The following is a 16,440-nucleotide window of genomic DNA, read 5'->3' as shown; positions in this document are numbered from 1 at the left end:
CTGACTTGGAATTCACAGTTCGGGAAAGTGGTGACTGTGAGGAAGCGTTTCAAACTTTCAAATAAATAAATAAAAATATCAAGGCAATGGCAAAGAAATTTTATTTCCTTTATTTTTGTTACATTCTTGACTTGTAACTGCCCTGGTACACTCTTTTTCTAAAATCCTAATTATCCCAACACATGCCGTCTAGGTGTTTTTCACTGTCTTTTGTATTAATTGCTTTTACGTACGTAAAGCTTTCAATTCAGCTTTCTTCTCTACAGCAGTGGAACTTAGCATAGCTTAGGATGGATTAGGTGGCAGTCTGCATTTGCATCGGTTTAAAGGGACTGAGAAACCAAGTAACTGAGTTGTTTTCATAGTTGGAATTTAGGAAGAAGATAACTGTTGCTTGTCTGCAGTCTTTTGCTTAAAAACTTAGCTTCATGGCATAGAGGAAAGACTTCCATTCGGTCTGCTCTGTTCCTGTCCCTACTTCATTCTCTATCTGCTGCTTGTCTGGCAGTATTGGCAAATTAAAATTAGAGATGTGTAACACTTCAACAGCACTGCTATTTAGACTTTTGGGGAAACTGTGCTCTATTTAATTGTTTGGAAAACACAAAGTACAGTTCAGATGTCTGTTCTCGGAGAGTCTAAAAATCCAAGCTGGCTAGGATTTATTATTACTAAGTGGTGGTAACAGTTCATACAATAAGATAAGATGATCCTTTGTTGCATCTCTAAGTGTGAAGATCAAATACATCCAGGAATGAGGGGTTTCAGCTTTTCTGTTGTATACTTCTTGAAAGTTTTATTGTAGTATAGGACAATTTACTTGAATATCAAAACTGTTGCTGTCTGCCACAATACAGATTACTGAAAACAATCAAAATCTTTTGCCCAGTTTTTTCTTTGTTTGTATGGGTTTTGTTTGTATATTTCTACTTGGATTTTGTAAAAGTGGGACAGATAAGGTAAACTAGCTAAACAACATTGACTTCTTAATTTCTTTCCACAGATTTAAAATCGTGAAATCATGGCTCATTCAAAGACGAGAGCCAATGATGGAAAAATCACATATCCTCCAGGAGTCAAAGAAATCTCTGATAAAATATCGAAAGAAGAGATGGTGAGAAGGCTAAAGGTTAGTATGCAAGTAGCTGTTTACAGATTAAAGTTTCTTGTACACAGCATTCAATGATCCTATTACTGTATTTTCTATCTGAAAGGATTATTTTTTCTTTTCTTTTGGGCTTTACCTTTTCTGTGCTCAGGAGGAGGAACTTGTTGGCTATTGTGCCTTCTGTTCTACCACTTTCTTGAAATGACTTGTCCAAAAACGTTTAAATGAGTTAAAAATCACAAATGGAAATAAGCTATATTAATTGCAAATACTAGTTAAATTTTATTTCAGCTCCTACAGTCAGTACTCTTAGAGAAGAAAATGCTGGAAAACATGAAAAGAGAGTCATAATTCTGGAAATAATATGGATGCGTCAGAATACATTCCTTTTATGCATTTGTGCTCTTTGGGTTGATTATAAACCCCACTTTATTCTCATTGTTTTATCCTGTATCATATTGAAAGCAGTCTTCGACTATACTATGTATTTTTGTTTCCTGAATTTCTTGACCACTCTATTTAGCCTAATTCTGCAGGAAGGTTGGAGAGATTTGGGAGATAATTATGTTACTACAGTTCTTTATCTACCCATGTACTCTCACAAAAAGACAGGCCTGTTAGTATTGTGCAGAAGGAATGCCTGCAACTTGGGTTTGCCCTGTGAAACAGGAGGGAACAGATGTGGGAAAGGAGCCTTAAGTATTCTAACAGCTGGAAGAGCTTAATTTGGAGTTTGTTTTCTTAAGAAGTAGTTTTAAGTCAATTTGAACTATTGGTAAATGAACAAAAAAACCAATAAAACCCCGAAACACAAGGATTCCTTCTCCGCTCCCCACAGTAACCTGTCGGTGCTTTGGGAATTGGGGTGATAGACTTCAGTCAGTATACTGCATTCTATGATGTTGAGTAGAAGACGACATTTATAACTTTGTGTGAGTGACTCCTAACAGAAGAAATGATTTGTTAGCACTTGCATATTTTTTTCAGCTTGTGCAAATGCACATAGTTCTTACTGATACTTTTTCTCCTATAGTTTAATTTAATTTTTGGCCTTGAATGTCTAGTCCCTTTTGTTCTGTCATCTTGATCTGTCTTGCAGGAGATGTATACTTTGCAGGATGTCCTGTATTTCTAGTCAGCTGTTTATTCTGGGTGTGCATTCATCGTACGCAGGCAGGGAGAAAACCACATGGTGTTTCTCTTATGAAGGATTGGATGATCTAGGCTATACCACAAGTGTATAGACCTACCATATAAACACAGTTTCAGGTGCTTCAGAACAGCAGTTGATAAATAAGTGAACTATTAGCCTCTTCATTTCCCTGACTGCTAAATTCATAAAAGTATTAGGGAAGAAGCACTTTTCTGTGGATTTTATTTTAATTTACACTGGTGTTTCTCTTATGAAGGATTGGATGATCTAGGCTATACCACAAGTGTATAGACCTACCATATAAACACAGTTTCAGGTGCTTCAGAACAGCAGTTGATAAATAAGTGAACTATTAGCCTCTTCATTTCCCTGACTGCTAAATTCATAAAAGTATTAGGGAAGAAGCACTTTTCTGTGGATTTTATTTTAATTTACACAAGCAGATAGTCTGCTTTTTTTTAATGACAATATATAAATACAAATTATTGGGAGATCTGAGAATAAAATGGAAAATATGCACAGTGAATTTATGTTTAATATATAACTTACCTCACAAGTCTTACGCATTTCTGATCCACTCCATCTCCAAGTTATAGTAGATTTGGAAAGGAGATAAACTAAATGGTTGGGGTTATGAACTAGGACTGAAGACAAAAAGAAGGTGATAAACATTTGGAAATGATGAAGAGTGTGAGAAGAGCATTTTTTCCACAGTTTCTCTCAATACATCAAGACATCATCTAATGAAATATATTAATTTTAGACCAGCAGTCTAGTAACGTATTTTTCCATAAGTTATATAACTAAAGTCCAAAGTTTATTACTGTAGAAAGATGTAGGAAAAATTGAATGGGTTAAGAAATGTGGGCCACATTTGGAAGATGAAGCTCTAGAAGTATTAATCAGAGTGGTCTGGATGCAATTTCAGGCTCGGGAATCCTCTAAGCTATTGCTTTGCAGGAAGCTAGAATGGTATGCTATGAGAACTAGCTTGTTTTTCTTTGTTTTTCCTTAAACACTGTGACAGATTACTCTGGAGACAAGATGGCTGATTTTGTTGTCCTGACCAGTATGGAAGGTTCATGTTGTCAAGGAAAGGAAACTGAAGGTTCATTTCTAAAGTAGACAAAAAAACATACTTGTCGCAAGAACTCTTGTGACACCTGAGTATTTATTCATTACCTTGTTAGTTATATAAATCTAACTACTTTTCATAGAAGTGAAAATAATTCTGGTTTTTTAATTACTTTAATAGTGTGTAAGGGCACCAGTGCACTTCAAATGGTTCATCTTGTGTCTGACTGGGGAGGACTTTATTTTTCTCTCAATGGAATTTATATGTTTGCATAAGCTACTAATCATCTGTGCCTTTTGGTAAAGGATTTCTTAATATGCTTGAAAACTTTACAGCTGCTGTGATCTTAATTATGCAGAAGTCCTTCCTTTTTTTAAAGTAGGATTTGTTGCTACCTGACCAATTATTTTAAATTTTGTGGAAAAAGATTTTTTTTTTTAAATAAAACAAACTATAGCAAAGTAAAATAATTTGTAGTGTTTTAGGGTTGTGGGGGTTTTTTTGTTGTTGTTTGTTTGTTTGTTTGTTTGTTTGTTTTTGAGGAACTTCACTGACATCATTATTTTTGAAAAATCTCTCTTCCTGCAGTGGTGAAATAGATGGGAGTTTTGCCTTTAATTCTCAGGACTGTGTAATTAACTCTTTATTACCACTTTTTATCTCCTTTTTATTACTGATTCATTTCCTTGTAATCTTGTAATGTTTGCTGATCTGGAAAGCTGGATTTTCAGGAAGGGCCGGATTGAAATCTGTTAGTCTAAATCCTTACGAAGTTGGTGAAGGTCTTTGTTAAACTACCTTGAAAGCTATTTGATTTTTCAGGATTTAATTATTCGTTCTTTAAAGTTGTGTGGGGAGTTTGTTGTTGTTTGTTTGTTTGTTTGTTTGTTTGTTTTTGAGGAACTTCACTGACATCATTATTTTTGAAAAATCTCTCTTCCTGCAGTGGTGAAATAGATGGGAGTTTTGCCTTTAATTCTCAGGACTGTGTAATTAACTCTTTATTACCACTTTTTAAATTTTAATGAGACTTGAACTCCTTAAAATAACTCTGCCTCTGTGATCCAAATAAGAAATAGGTGAAAAGCATAATTACTTTTTTTTGTCAATAGGTTTTTCTCCTCCAAACAGTTTTTTAAATGTAAGAATTCTCACTAACTAGTAGTTACTAATTATGGCTTTTTTTGCTTTTGTTCTATTTGGGGTGTTAAATACTTGGTGTCCCAGACTTTTTTTTCTTTTTCTTCCATAACTTTAGTATACTGGATCCTAATAATACTAATGGGCATTTTAGTCCTGTTGGACAACGTGCATGCTGCTGGGCTGTATTGGGTTTATATATGCTTCTGCTGAAAGTGTGTGCTCTGCTTCTGGGCAGCACAGGGGATAAACTTGTTCTCGGAGGAGGAGGAGTAGAGAAAAACCTGAAATTGAAAGAGAATAGAGGGAAAGTAAGTTGTAACCCTAAATACTTTAGGGAGAAATAAATATTTTGAATAAAGTTTTGCCGTTTTCTAGATTTTTCAGTGAATGGTTGTAACAGTGAATGCTGTTGTATTTTTTTGAATTGGCCAACTTGATTATATGGTTTCTCAAAAAGATATGTGAAATAACTACAGCTAGGCTTCCAGTAACTCTGCTGAGACTGTGTGTTGGAACAATTGATAGAGGACTTGACTAGGTCCTTCCTGTACCCTGAAAAATAAGACACTGGTTACTCAAATAAGTACTACTGCATTGCTAATAATGCTTCTGATAGAAGTTGCACAAAACCAGAAAAAGAACTTTCAGTAAGGACCCTGTTACACAGAGTACTTGATTTTTATGTACTGATGTCTGTGCCTCTTTTTAGATGGTTGTGAAAACTTTCATGGATATGGACCAGGACTCTGAAGAAGAAAAAGAGCTCTACCTAAATCTTGCTTTACATCTTGCTTCAGATTTTTTCCTCAAACATCCTGATAAAGATGTACGTTTGTTGGTAGCATGTTGTCTTGCTGATATTTTCAGAATTTATGCCCCTGAAGCTCCGTACACTTCACCGGATAAACTAAAGGTAAATTGAATTAATCTCTTTTTCCACACCAGGTTTTTAAACTGAATGATTGATATAATTGATTATAACTTTTTTTTTTCCTCTCCCTTTATTTCTGGTTCAGACTAAGCATTCCAAGGTTTTCATTTGATTCTGGGATAGGGGTGTTTGGTCAGGTCAAATGTTCATCAGATAAAATGATATATAGTACATCTTTCAATAACTTGTAGAGTTTTGGATTTATATTGAAAATATTTTATTGAACTCTCATTGGGATCTGCAGATAGTGGTCTGTTACTTTAGAATTATTGATATGTCTGTAGCTTTTATGGTAATGTCTTGCAAGATACCGAATTCCTTCAATTGGGAAAATACCCCTGCTGTTTCCAATTAAGCTGCCAAGAGATGATTACTGTATTTTTATAGATAAAGGCTCTATCAAAACAAAGAAAAAGTATTTTTGTACAGAGGATAATTACTTCTGATGTGAATTGGAAAATTTTGCAATTACAAACATCACTGATCCCACTAGATGGAGATGGTTGATAGAGAAATACCAGGTTTGAAAAGGCAGTACAGATCTGCCCCATTTGTTTCAGAAAAATTAAATTTTAAATTGTTTCATGTGTTTTACTTTTTTTTAAATAGAAATCTAAGTTTCTTTCCAACTCACAAAATCAAACTACTTCCCTTACACAGTCTGAATCTAGAGTGATGAACCGAGTCTTACAGAAAATCTTGCAGGGGAAAATAACACTGAAAACTCTGCTTTTTTTGTCTCCCTGATTTAAAAGTGTGTGTAGGCTTTTTTTTGTTTTGGGTTTTGTTTGTTTTTTCCACAGTAAGGTAAAAACATGGTTGTGGTGGAAGTTATATCTATTACAGTGGAAGAAATCACTCAATTTCTGATCTAGTGGTTGCACCAGAAGTGCTTCGTAAGTAGGGCAAACAGTGCAGTTTCAACTGTAGTACATCCTTTGTTACCACACGTACTGGAGAGATACCTAGGGATTTCTGTTAGCTGTGTTTTCTTAATTCTGAATTGTTGCACCTCTGATTACACACAATCTAATTATTGATTACACCATCTTCAACTGGAGACAAACATTAGCTTTCTCTACTGTGCTATATTTAAGTCTGGTTTTGAGGCATGCTGATTTCTACTTCAGTTTTGAGTATATGTTTTCCTTTGCTTGTTAGGCTTAGCGGTTTTTTCCTGTTTTTCTGAGCTGGGCTAGCAAATTATAATAATCCTCCTTAGAGAATTTGATCTATAAAATGCTACTAAGTTTCAAATTTTTTAGTATATAGAACTGGAAGGTTTACATTACTGATCTCATACTTGCAGTGTAAGCATACTACTACTACTTGGACAGAGCTCTGAACAGGCTAGGAACTTCCACTGTCAGCATTCAGTTCTGTAATCGGTGCAGATTTCAGAATTCAGTTTCTTGATGCAGATTTCTAAACACATTTTGAGAACTAAAGAAAGGACAAACAATAGAGACCTTTGCCTAGGGCAATAGGTTTTTGCAAACCCGTTTCCGCTGAACACAGCTTTTGTGGTTGCAGGACAAGCTCCGATACAAATGTTGAAGAGTTCCCTCCACTTTATGACAAAGAGGTAAGAGGAAGAATGCTTCCTCTTGGGTTATATCTTGGCACTATTTTCACCCAGTATTTAATATCATATCCATACTGCAGCTTTGAGTCTCTTCTAGTATGTTTAGCACCAAAGATTAAGATGGCAAAGGGAAGTGCTTGAAAAGGATGATTTCTTGAGAGGGGAAAACTTAAATCTTAAGTTTTTGCCCTTGCTTCAGAATGTTTGGAACTCTCTAAGTTACGCATTGTGCAAGTGAGATACTGAGAGAAAGGATCAGAATTTGAGGTTTCCCTGTCTTACGTGTATCCTTAGTATAAGTCTTATATTCCTCACTGAGTGTTGAAAGTGCTCTGACAACAGGGATGGAAAATGCCACGAACAGGCTAAAAGCAGAACTGAGGCAGGATTGCTCTTCTGGGATCTGGAAGCTTCTAACTTAAGTTCCCCTCAGTCTGGGGAAAGCCTAGAGCCCAAATCTAATTTTCTGAGGGGAAGATGTTCTAATCACTGATATGTGTCAAAGAAAACCACTTGGACAAATGGGCTGTCTGCCTGACTTGGCTGAAATGGAGGTGTTTAGGTGTGTATATGATAGTAGAATTTCAACTATCTGAACATGTTCTGTGGTGAAAGCCATGGCTCTGATGCTTAATTAACCATATAATGGCTTCAGTGGTATCAAGACAACAATCCACAAAAAACATTCGGTGATCTTCCTGAAGTTGAAGTATAAGCACTTTTGTTTTTTAAAGTCTGAGTTCTAATGTAGACTTGCTTTATGGAGTCTGATGTAAAACCATATTGTCCAATTTGTGAAAATGTTGCAATTTCTTAGCTGCAGCCAAAGTTTATTTTATCTTGTGTTTTGCATTTATAAATGCATGTTCAAATGGTATATTCTGTATGCTCACAAAAGAGAAAAGTTTTGGGTTGTATTACACGAGATATTAAAAATTAGTGAGTGCTTTTGAGTTTAGTCTGTCTTGCTTCCTTTAATACAGGAATAGGAAAAAATAAATAGGAGTAAATTATTACTCTTTCAAATGATGCCATTATTATTTGTGAAGCATTCAGATGCTAGACATATTGTACATGTACGCTATTCATTAATATATGTATTCATATACAATAGTTATGTGTACTCTATAAAAATCCGGAAAACTAGTTTTCGTCTCAATAGGGTCTTTGAATCATGTTCAGTAAGTAAGTGTTCATACTGAGCTGCAGGATAAAAAATAAAGATACTTTGTTAAATGAACACAGCCCATTTTTTGCACTGATTGAGGTTCATCTGTACAAGTTTAACAGAGTAATTATACGTAGGGCATGAATTCTAAGATGAAATAGCTTTTATATTTGGCATTGGTCATTTTCTCAGTTGCTCACTTTCTTCTTTAATTGAATCTTATCCTTCACTGAGACTCTGTATGTCTTCTAAACTTCACAGCACCTTCTGATGTACCAGTTTTTCAGATGATGGATGGCCTGCTAGTAGCTTAGGCGCTAGTTTTTAAGGAGGAATTCTTCAGGCTGACTTTTGTCTGTGGACTGAATGCTCTTTAGTGGTTGGAGTCCATTAGGTGCATCCTTTGAACTGTGTCTTCTGGTTTAATTTGAACTAAAGAGTCTAGTTTGTGTGCTCTGTAACTGATCTGAAGTGTGAACCAAACAGTGATTCTTCTGATCATCCTTACTTAAAACTTCAAAGGCACAATCTTGATCCAAATTCAGATATTAATGTAGCTGTATATCTGAACAATGTGCTTGCTGTGCTTTTTTGCCAAGAGATGATGATGTCATGTGTAATCTAATTCTTGTTTTTATCTAGAACCATAGTAAGTGCTCAGCTTAGTGATTAAGGCTGGATTTTGTGGTTGTAGCCTTAGAAAGAAGGAACCTCATTCTCATCTTTTGTTCATCTTATCATTCTTGGGGAGAGAGGAGAAATGGTCCTTTGAAAATGTTATAGAAAAGCTTTCTAGACTATTTCTAGGATAGTTTTTTCAGGGTTAACTGTAAGGCTTTCTTGTATTTATTATGGCAACTTTGTATTTTTTTTTGGAATTTATTTGATTTATACCTAGATTGTTACATAAAAAATTATAGATACAGTTGAAGTTGTGAACACTGTCTCTAGTGATATGTACTTCTGAATCTTTTGATTTAATAGAGTAGTTATGAATTTCTAGCTGTTAATTATCTGAATGTAAAAAGCATTTTAAAAAGACACCTTCCTGTGTGTTTCCGTTCTGTTCATAATTGACTGTTCCTTATAACCTGCTTGAATTTATTCTGTGTGAGACTTTTCTGAAGAAGTCTTCTGGTGCTGAAAGTTGATAAAAGAAGCAGGAGAAACTTGGTTTATTGTTTTTTGCAAGAGATGTGATCTGTGTCAGTAGCATGATGATTGAGAAATGCACAAATACTACAGTGTGAACCTATTATAATGCTCTTAGGAAAGCTGCAGTTGCATGCTGCTTTGTTCCCCTTCTCCTGTCGAAACCTATTGCAGTATAAAGTAAAAATGTAAAATTCATTGTCCTGAATGATCTTTTGACTTGTGCAGCATGTCAGCCAGTTGTAGCTCTGTTTATTGAGTGTTTTTTCTTTGGAAAAGAAAAACTTTTTGCTTCCTCAGAAAAAGGTTACTTTCTCAACCCTTTAAAGAAACATGAAGTGTTTTAAAATTACTCCCCGACGTTCTCTGTGATGTTTTGTAGATCTTCTTTTGGATAGTGAAATAGTGCGTCTGTCATTGCTGCATATTTTTTGTAGTGATGAATAATACTAGTGATTTAAAAAGGTAATTATTTTAATTTTGAAAGTTTCATTGCAATTGATTAAATAACTATCACTTCTTTCTTTTCAGGATATATTTATGTTCATAACAAGGCAACTTAAGGGTTTAGAAGATACAAAAAGCCCCCAGTTTAATCGATATTTTTATTTGCTTGAGGTAAGCTTCATAACTTATTTCATAATAACTGTTAAATATAATTTTTCAACTTAATCTTGTATTAATTACTCCTTTTATTTTTTCCTGTCCAACATAGAACATTGCTTGGGTCAAGTCTTATAACATATGTTTTGAATTAGAAGACAGCAATGAGATTTTTACACAGTTGTACAGAACACTGTTTTCAGTAATAAAGTAAGTATTGTCACCCCCAGTTATAATATATTATTGCATGGTTGAGGTCAGATGTTTCTAACATAGGTGTTCAGTCTGTTGTGTGACTTTTAGCGTTAACGAGCTTAGTTTTGTAATTCAGTTTAACTAAAGGTAGCAGTATAAATATAACAAGCTGTCAGTTTTGCCTGTTGTAATTAAACAAAACACACTGCAAATCATCTTTTTTTTCCAAGAAATTTACTTTTATTGTCTTTTACTGCATTTATTTTATTCTGTTCTTGAAATTGAAAGTGAATGGTGCAATATGCAATTCTAAGGAATTTGGAGGATTATTGCTATAAAAACGTGAGTCAGAAAATAGTGGACACTGGAAGGTACTGCTAGGGAACGTCTAGTCTGCCCTCCTTGCTCAAATCAGGGTCAGCGGGAGCAGATTGCCTAGGATTGTAGCCAGTTGGGTTTTGAGCATCTCCAAGGATGGAGACTCCGTGGCCTCTCTGGGCAACCTGTTCTAGTGCTCCCTTACATTTAAAAAGTTTCTCTTTCTTATGTTTAAATGGTATGTCCTGTATTTCACCTTGTGCGCATCGCCTCTTGTCCTGTCACTGGACACCATTGAGAAGAGTCTGGCTCTGTCTTCTTTACTCCCAACATCGGGTATTAAACATAATGATAAGTTCCTCCCTAAGCCATCTCTTCTCGAGGCTAAAAATAAATAAATAAATAAAAGTCAGCGCACTCAGCCTTGCCTTGTATGAGAGCTGCTCCAGTCCCTTAATCATCTTTGTGGCCCTTTGCTGGACTGACTCCAGGAAGTCCATGTCTCTCTTGTGCTGGGAAGCCCAGAACTGGACACAGCACTCCAGATGAAGCCTCACCAGCATAGAGTAGAGGGGCGGGATGTTCTAATATACTGTCTTTTTCATGGTAGGGACAGATACAGTCCTCTTGCTCTTTTACTACAGTAGTAAATGAAGAGGGCATGAGATTCAAGAACATGTTGAAAAGTGATATATGCGGCCGAGAAACTTAGTGTTTTGACTTCTAAGAAAACTTGTGATTTGAATATTATATTCCTTGTTGTTTGGCATCACCGTAGGGAGTACTCTGAATGGAAGTTGTACTTTATATGAATAGTACACTAAGAATTCTTGTTTTTAATTTCAGCAACGGTCATAACCAAAAAGTACACATGCACATGGTTGATCTAATGAGCTCTATCATTTGTGAAGGAGATACTGTGTCGCAGGAACTTTTGGATACAGTGTTAGTTAATCTAGTGCCAGCACATAAGGTAAGACTTAATAGTGGCTTAATTTTTTTTTTGTAGTCGTGATTTGTTGCATGTATGTATTCAGATACTTAGATTTCATTGAGAAAATAGCTGTAGCAAATGTGTTCCTATTACTTGGAATTTTTTTTTAGCAAACAAATCATTTTTCATAGCCAGAAAATTCAGTAGCATTTCATTGCTTTGATTCATTTGCCATAAACCAAAGTATCAGTGGTCATAGTAATCTAAAAGCTTTAATGTCATTTGAATTTATACACATGTTGTTTTTTTTTTTTTTTATGGCCCATACCAGTAGAACTTAATATAAAAGATAGATATATCCTTTGGAAAGTGTTTAATTAGTGTAATGCTGTATCAACAGTTCAAACTAATGTGCTGCCCTAAGTGGGAGGGGAAAAAGTTATGACTGCTGATTTGTAGTTGGCTCTGTTGTATTTCAGAAATGCTGACTTGGTATTATTGAAAGCACATTGGTATGTTTTTGATGCAGCCATAGAACTAACTGTTCAGAAATAGTGGTGCCTGAAGAGCCCAGGTGATGGCTGTCTTTCCTTAATGAATAATGTTTTGTCAAAAAAAAAAAAAAGGTGTCCTGCAGATGACATGAGTGTTGTGACACTTAAATGTTTAAAAAGCAAGGAAGTCTAACTTCTTTGTTCAGAAAACTAACTGGGTCCTACTTGAATCTCTTGGGCTACAGTGTAGAACACGACTTAAGTTGTGTATGAAAAAAAAAAAGTGGGAAATTATCTAGGAAATGTGTACTTAGCTGGATTTTGGACAGTTCTGGCTCTCACCTGACAGCTTTTTTTTTTTTAAATGTGTTCAGGAAAAGGCTAAATTTACTTACACTTTTTAGAAACTATAGTAAGGTTAAGTGGGTATTAACTGAGAGATTTTTGCAGCTTCAGAATGCCCTTTGTTTAAAAAAACAAAACAAAAAAAACCACCCCCCCCCATGTCCCTCCCCCCCAAAAAAAAGGTGGCATACCTGAAGAAACTGAGTAGACTTTTCATAAGGTGCTCTCTGAAGAATATAGCAAGTAGTGCAACATAGTGTGCCTTACCACAAGCCATCAATTTCAGTAAATAAACAGCACGTAAATTATTTTTCTATTGACAGTGAAAGACTAAATGCTTAGTATAGATCAGTCTTTTTTTTTTTTCCCCCACTGGAAATGTTTTAGCTGTGTCCTTCAAGGAGTCTAGTATTTTTGTGCCAGGACCAGACTGAAATTTGTGTGGCTAAAACTTAGGTTTACGAAGTAAAGCCTTGGAATACAAGAAACAAAAGCAAGACTATGCAAAATACTTTAGTTTGTATTTTCTTAGTTGTTATGCATCTGTTGTTTGTTGTGTCACCTGTGTTTGACTTGATTTGACTGTGTTGTTTTTATGATTCATGTTTAATAAACTGATTTCGAGTTGAAGAATTTGCATCCTGTCAGATTGGCTATAGCATTGAAACAGTTCTGTTTTATTGTGGATTTAAAGTTATTGACTTAACATTTTGATGAGGTATTTTGGGTTTTGCATTTCTTCTGCTTCTGTTTTAATCAAACTGGCTCTTTGGGTAGAATGCTAGTTTATAGCTTGCTTTCTAACTGAAATAGTTTCATAACTTTAGACCATATTCTGAGTACTTTTACCTCTTTTTAATTTTTTTTTTTAACCTTTTTCATACTAGTGGAAAGAAGCTTCTAATATTTTTCTGTTTCATCTCAATATCTTCATACAGTGTTTGTTTAAAAACTATGTAAGCTCCAATGATCTAACAACTTTCTGTGGCTACTAATGTCATGTTGGAAAAGTGTAATGAATTCATTGTGAGAATTTTTCCACTTGTGGCTGGTGAGCACAAAATTACAAGGGGGTTAAGGATAAGGTCCACTGTAAAGAGCAACTATGTCTTGGCTGACCTAACTGTTAAGCTTTACAGGCTGTGGGAAAGAGAAATTGAAAAATCAGACTGGCCACCAAAAATGGCATAATGGCAAGTGCTGATGTAATGGTGACTAGGGAATCCTTATCTAGCCAGATTCCCTGGGGACCAAAAGAATGTTTTTGATGGAGTAGAAGGAGCATAGATTTGTTACTAGCTCAGATTTGAAAATGATCAGATTGAGAGATTGTTGTAGATATGTCAGCTATGTTTGTAGCAAGTGACACAGGCAAGTGGTGAATTTTCAGTACAACCACAGCGAAGGTTGTGCATGTGAGGGAATGTGGAGTGCCCTTGTGAATTGAATGACTGTATTCTGGAAAATAGTGATAGAGCCAGTATGACTTTTGGTGTACAAACAGTTGTATTGGGTAACACTAGGTTGAAGACTTGAGGAGCTTAATCTGTATAATTTATCAAAGGAGCAGCGTGTAAGTGTGTATTGGGAACAGAAGGTTCAAACAGCTCCTTTAGTTTTAGAACCTGGATGTTATGGACCTTAGCATCTGGGTCCAATGGCTGAAATTCAACATTAGACAGATCGATGTGAAAATTATATGAGTATTTTTCAGTTGTAGTAACTAGTTGAACAACTTACCAAAGGTTGATTCAGTGCTGTTACCTCTTAAAATCAAGATCAATATTTTTCCTAAGAGAAATGCCAGATATGGTCCGTAGTCCTGAGTAGTAAGTCTAATGAGCAATGGTGCTAGCAGGATGACTGCAAAAACTCAGGCATAAGGAGCATATACTGGGGACATGACGCATTATCAAATGTCTGTCTACCACAATTAGTAGTCACTGAAATAGTCTAAGCTGCTCTAGCTTACTTGAGTTTGTCATCCATCTCACTTGGCCAGAATAAAAGCCATATTGATGTAAACCTGAATGAAAGTGGCTGATGCTAATATCACAAAACAGGTGCGTTAGGGTATGCACAGGCTTGCTTGAGTAGTACAGCAGGTATCAGATAATTCAACAAAACAGTAACCTTAACTTGTCCAACCATGAGCTCAACTCTTAACTAGCAGGATGACTGCAAAAACTCAGGCATAAGGAGCATATACTGGGGACATGACGCATTATCAAATGTCTGTCTACCACAATTAGTAGTCACTGAAATAGTCTAAGCTGCTCTAGCTTACTTGAGTTTGTCATCCATCTCACTTGGCCAGAATAAAAGCCATATTGATGTAAACCTGAATGAAAGTGGCTGATGCTAATATCACAAAACAGGTGCGTTAGGGTATGCACAGGCTTGCTTGAGTAGTACAGTAGGTATCAGATAATTCAACAAAACAGTAACCTTAACTTGTCCGACCATGAGCTCAACTCTTAATTTCTTTGATGTTTAATTATTTTTTTTTTTTCCTTTTGTGGTTTCTCCTTTCTTCTTTTCTATGAAAACCACTGAAATTCTTTTGATAGGATTATATTAAGAGGGAATGAAATAAATAAATAGTGAACGAAACTCAGAAAAGACCAGAAGCAAGGGAGAGGCAGTCAATATGAAAAGGCAAGAAAAATTAGTAGTTTTCCTTTCCCTTTTAATTGTCTTTTTAGATTATAAAGCCTTTATGGCAGCACCTGTAAACAATTTTGTGTTTGTGCAGTGTGTTAGAAGGCAAATTGTACTTCATTTCCTTGAGTGTTTGCCAGAGTGTTCCATTTTTAGCCTCAGGAGTACTACAGGGAATCCCGCATTGCTCATCCCACATGCTTTACATGCTTATCTCTTCAAAAAAAGTGATATTGACAATTAGATTTCTAACTGTCTCTACTAGGTACTTGCTTAGTAATTAGTGTTATCTATCTTGGCAACACTTCAGCTGAGCTTTTTCTTTGTCAGCCATCCTTAAAAACCTGTTTCCCTCCCCCAGCAGAACTAGAGAATCTGTTAAAACTGTTTTGTCAAGTGCTCTTGGATACAAATTCTGCTGCTATGCCATTGATAATAAGAATAAAATTGAAGACCCTTTTCAAATTCCGAGAAAACAATATGTTAAAATGTATGGTTTTTTAAGAATATTTGCTCTAGATGATACAGATTTAACACTTGATTTTACTCGTAAAGTTATAAAATCAAGGCCTGGATTGATGCTAGCTAGTCATCCTTTTTGAAGAAAAAATAAGGGATGTGCAGGTGACTGGAAAAAGTAACTGAAAAAAATCAGTGGGTGTGCATTTCCATCACTGCTAACCGCATTGTACCACTACAACTGATTCTTGGCTCTGTGGCAAACTGTCCTGGAGAGCGTTGTCTATATATACACAAAAATGTCTGTGCCATGCTGTCAGAGAGGTTGCCACTGCTTCTTCTGTCTGCAGTAGAAGTTTGTCAAACATTCTAGAGAAGAATAGGTATGAAAAAATGGGTTGGAAAAACTCTTAATGTCTTCCAGGAGTGTAAAAAGCTTGAAATGCTAGCAATATATACACAAAACTCGTGGTAAGAATTGAGACAAAGAGGAGCACTTATGGTTGATGAAGATGGTCTGTCTTCAAATATTAGTGCTGTAGGCGTTCTAGGCATAAAAATAAAATTGTTCTCTGTTTATTAACATTCTTTTCTGAAAGAAAGCTGGAGTTTTTCTGGGGGAAAGGTCTGTCTGCAGCATTGTATAAGTCTATGGGTCAGAATTAAAGGGAAGGCAGGGACAGCTGACATTATGGTGGGGGTCTGCTACAGGCCACCTGTCCAGGAAGACCGAGCAGATGAAGTCCTCTATAGACAGATAGGAGCAGCCTCATGCTCACAAGCCCTGGTCCTCATGGGGGACTTCAACCACCCTGGTGTCTGTTGGAGGGACAACACGGCAGGGCATAAGCAATCCAGGAGGTTCCTGGAATGCGTCGATGATCACTTCCTTCTCCAAGCGGTAGAGGAGCCAATGAGGAGAGGTGCTATGCTGGACCTTGTTCTCACCAGCAAGGAGGGGCTGGTGGGGAATGTGAAGCTCAAGGGCAGCCTGGGCTGCAGTGACCACGAAATGGTGGAGTTAAAGATCCTTAGGGTACCAAGGAGGACGCACAGCAAGCTCAGTACCCTGGACTTCAGGAGAGCAGACTTTGGCCTCTTCAGGGATCTGCTTGG

At 36.1% G+C, this 16,440-nt stretch overlaps 1 protein-coding gene across 3 annotated transcripts in view; it reads left to right on the top strand.

Moving 5' to 3' along the window:
- The first annotated feature begins 1,002 nt into the window (after positions 1–1,002).
- The window catches only part of PDS5B (PDS5 cohesin associated factor B), a 102,916-nt gene continuing 87,478 nt past the window's right edge, over positions 1,003–16,440 (top strand). For 2 of the 3 annotated variants that reach the window (XM_009290204.2, XM_009290200.2), the window contains exons 1-5: positions 1,014–1,129; positions 5,189–5,392; positions 9,847–9,933; positions 10,031–10,128; positions 11,278–11,404. In XM_009290204.2, coding sequence (XP_009288479.1) covers positions 1,022–1,129; positions 5,189–5,392; positions 9,847–9,933; positions 10,031–10,128; positions 11,278–11,404 — 624 coding nt within the window. In that variant the 5' untranslated portion in view covers positions 1,014–1,021. Of the gene's footprint in view, positions 1,130–5,188; positions 5,393–9,846; positions 9,934–10,030; positions 10,129–11,277; positions 11,405–16,440 lie in introns of all 3 variants that reach the window. The other variant, XM_009290202.2, reaches the window with a different exon arrangement.

This window comes from Aptenodytes forsteri, unplaced genomic scaffold, assembly GCF_000699145.1.
Source record: "Aptenodytes forsteri isolate BGI_AS27 unplaced genomic scaffold, ASM69914v1 Scaffold155, whole genome shotgun sequence".
NCBI classification, from domain to species: domain Eukaryota; kingdom Metazoa; phylum Chordata; class Aves; order Sphenisciformes; family Spheniscidae; genus Aptenodytes; species Aptenodytes forsteri.
This window is presented reverse-complemented; position numbering and strand designations above follow the sequence as displayed.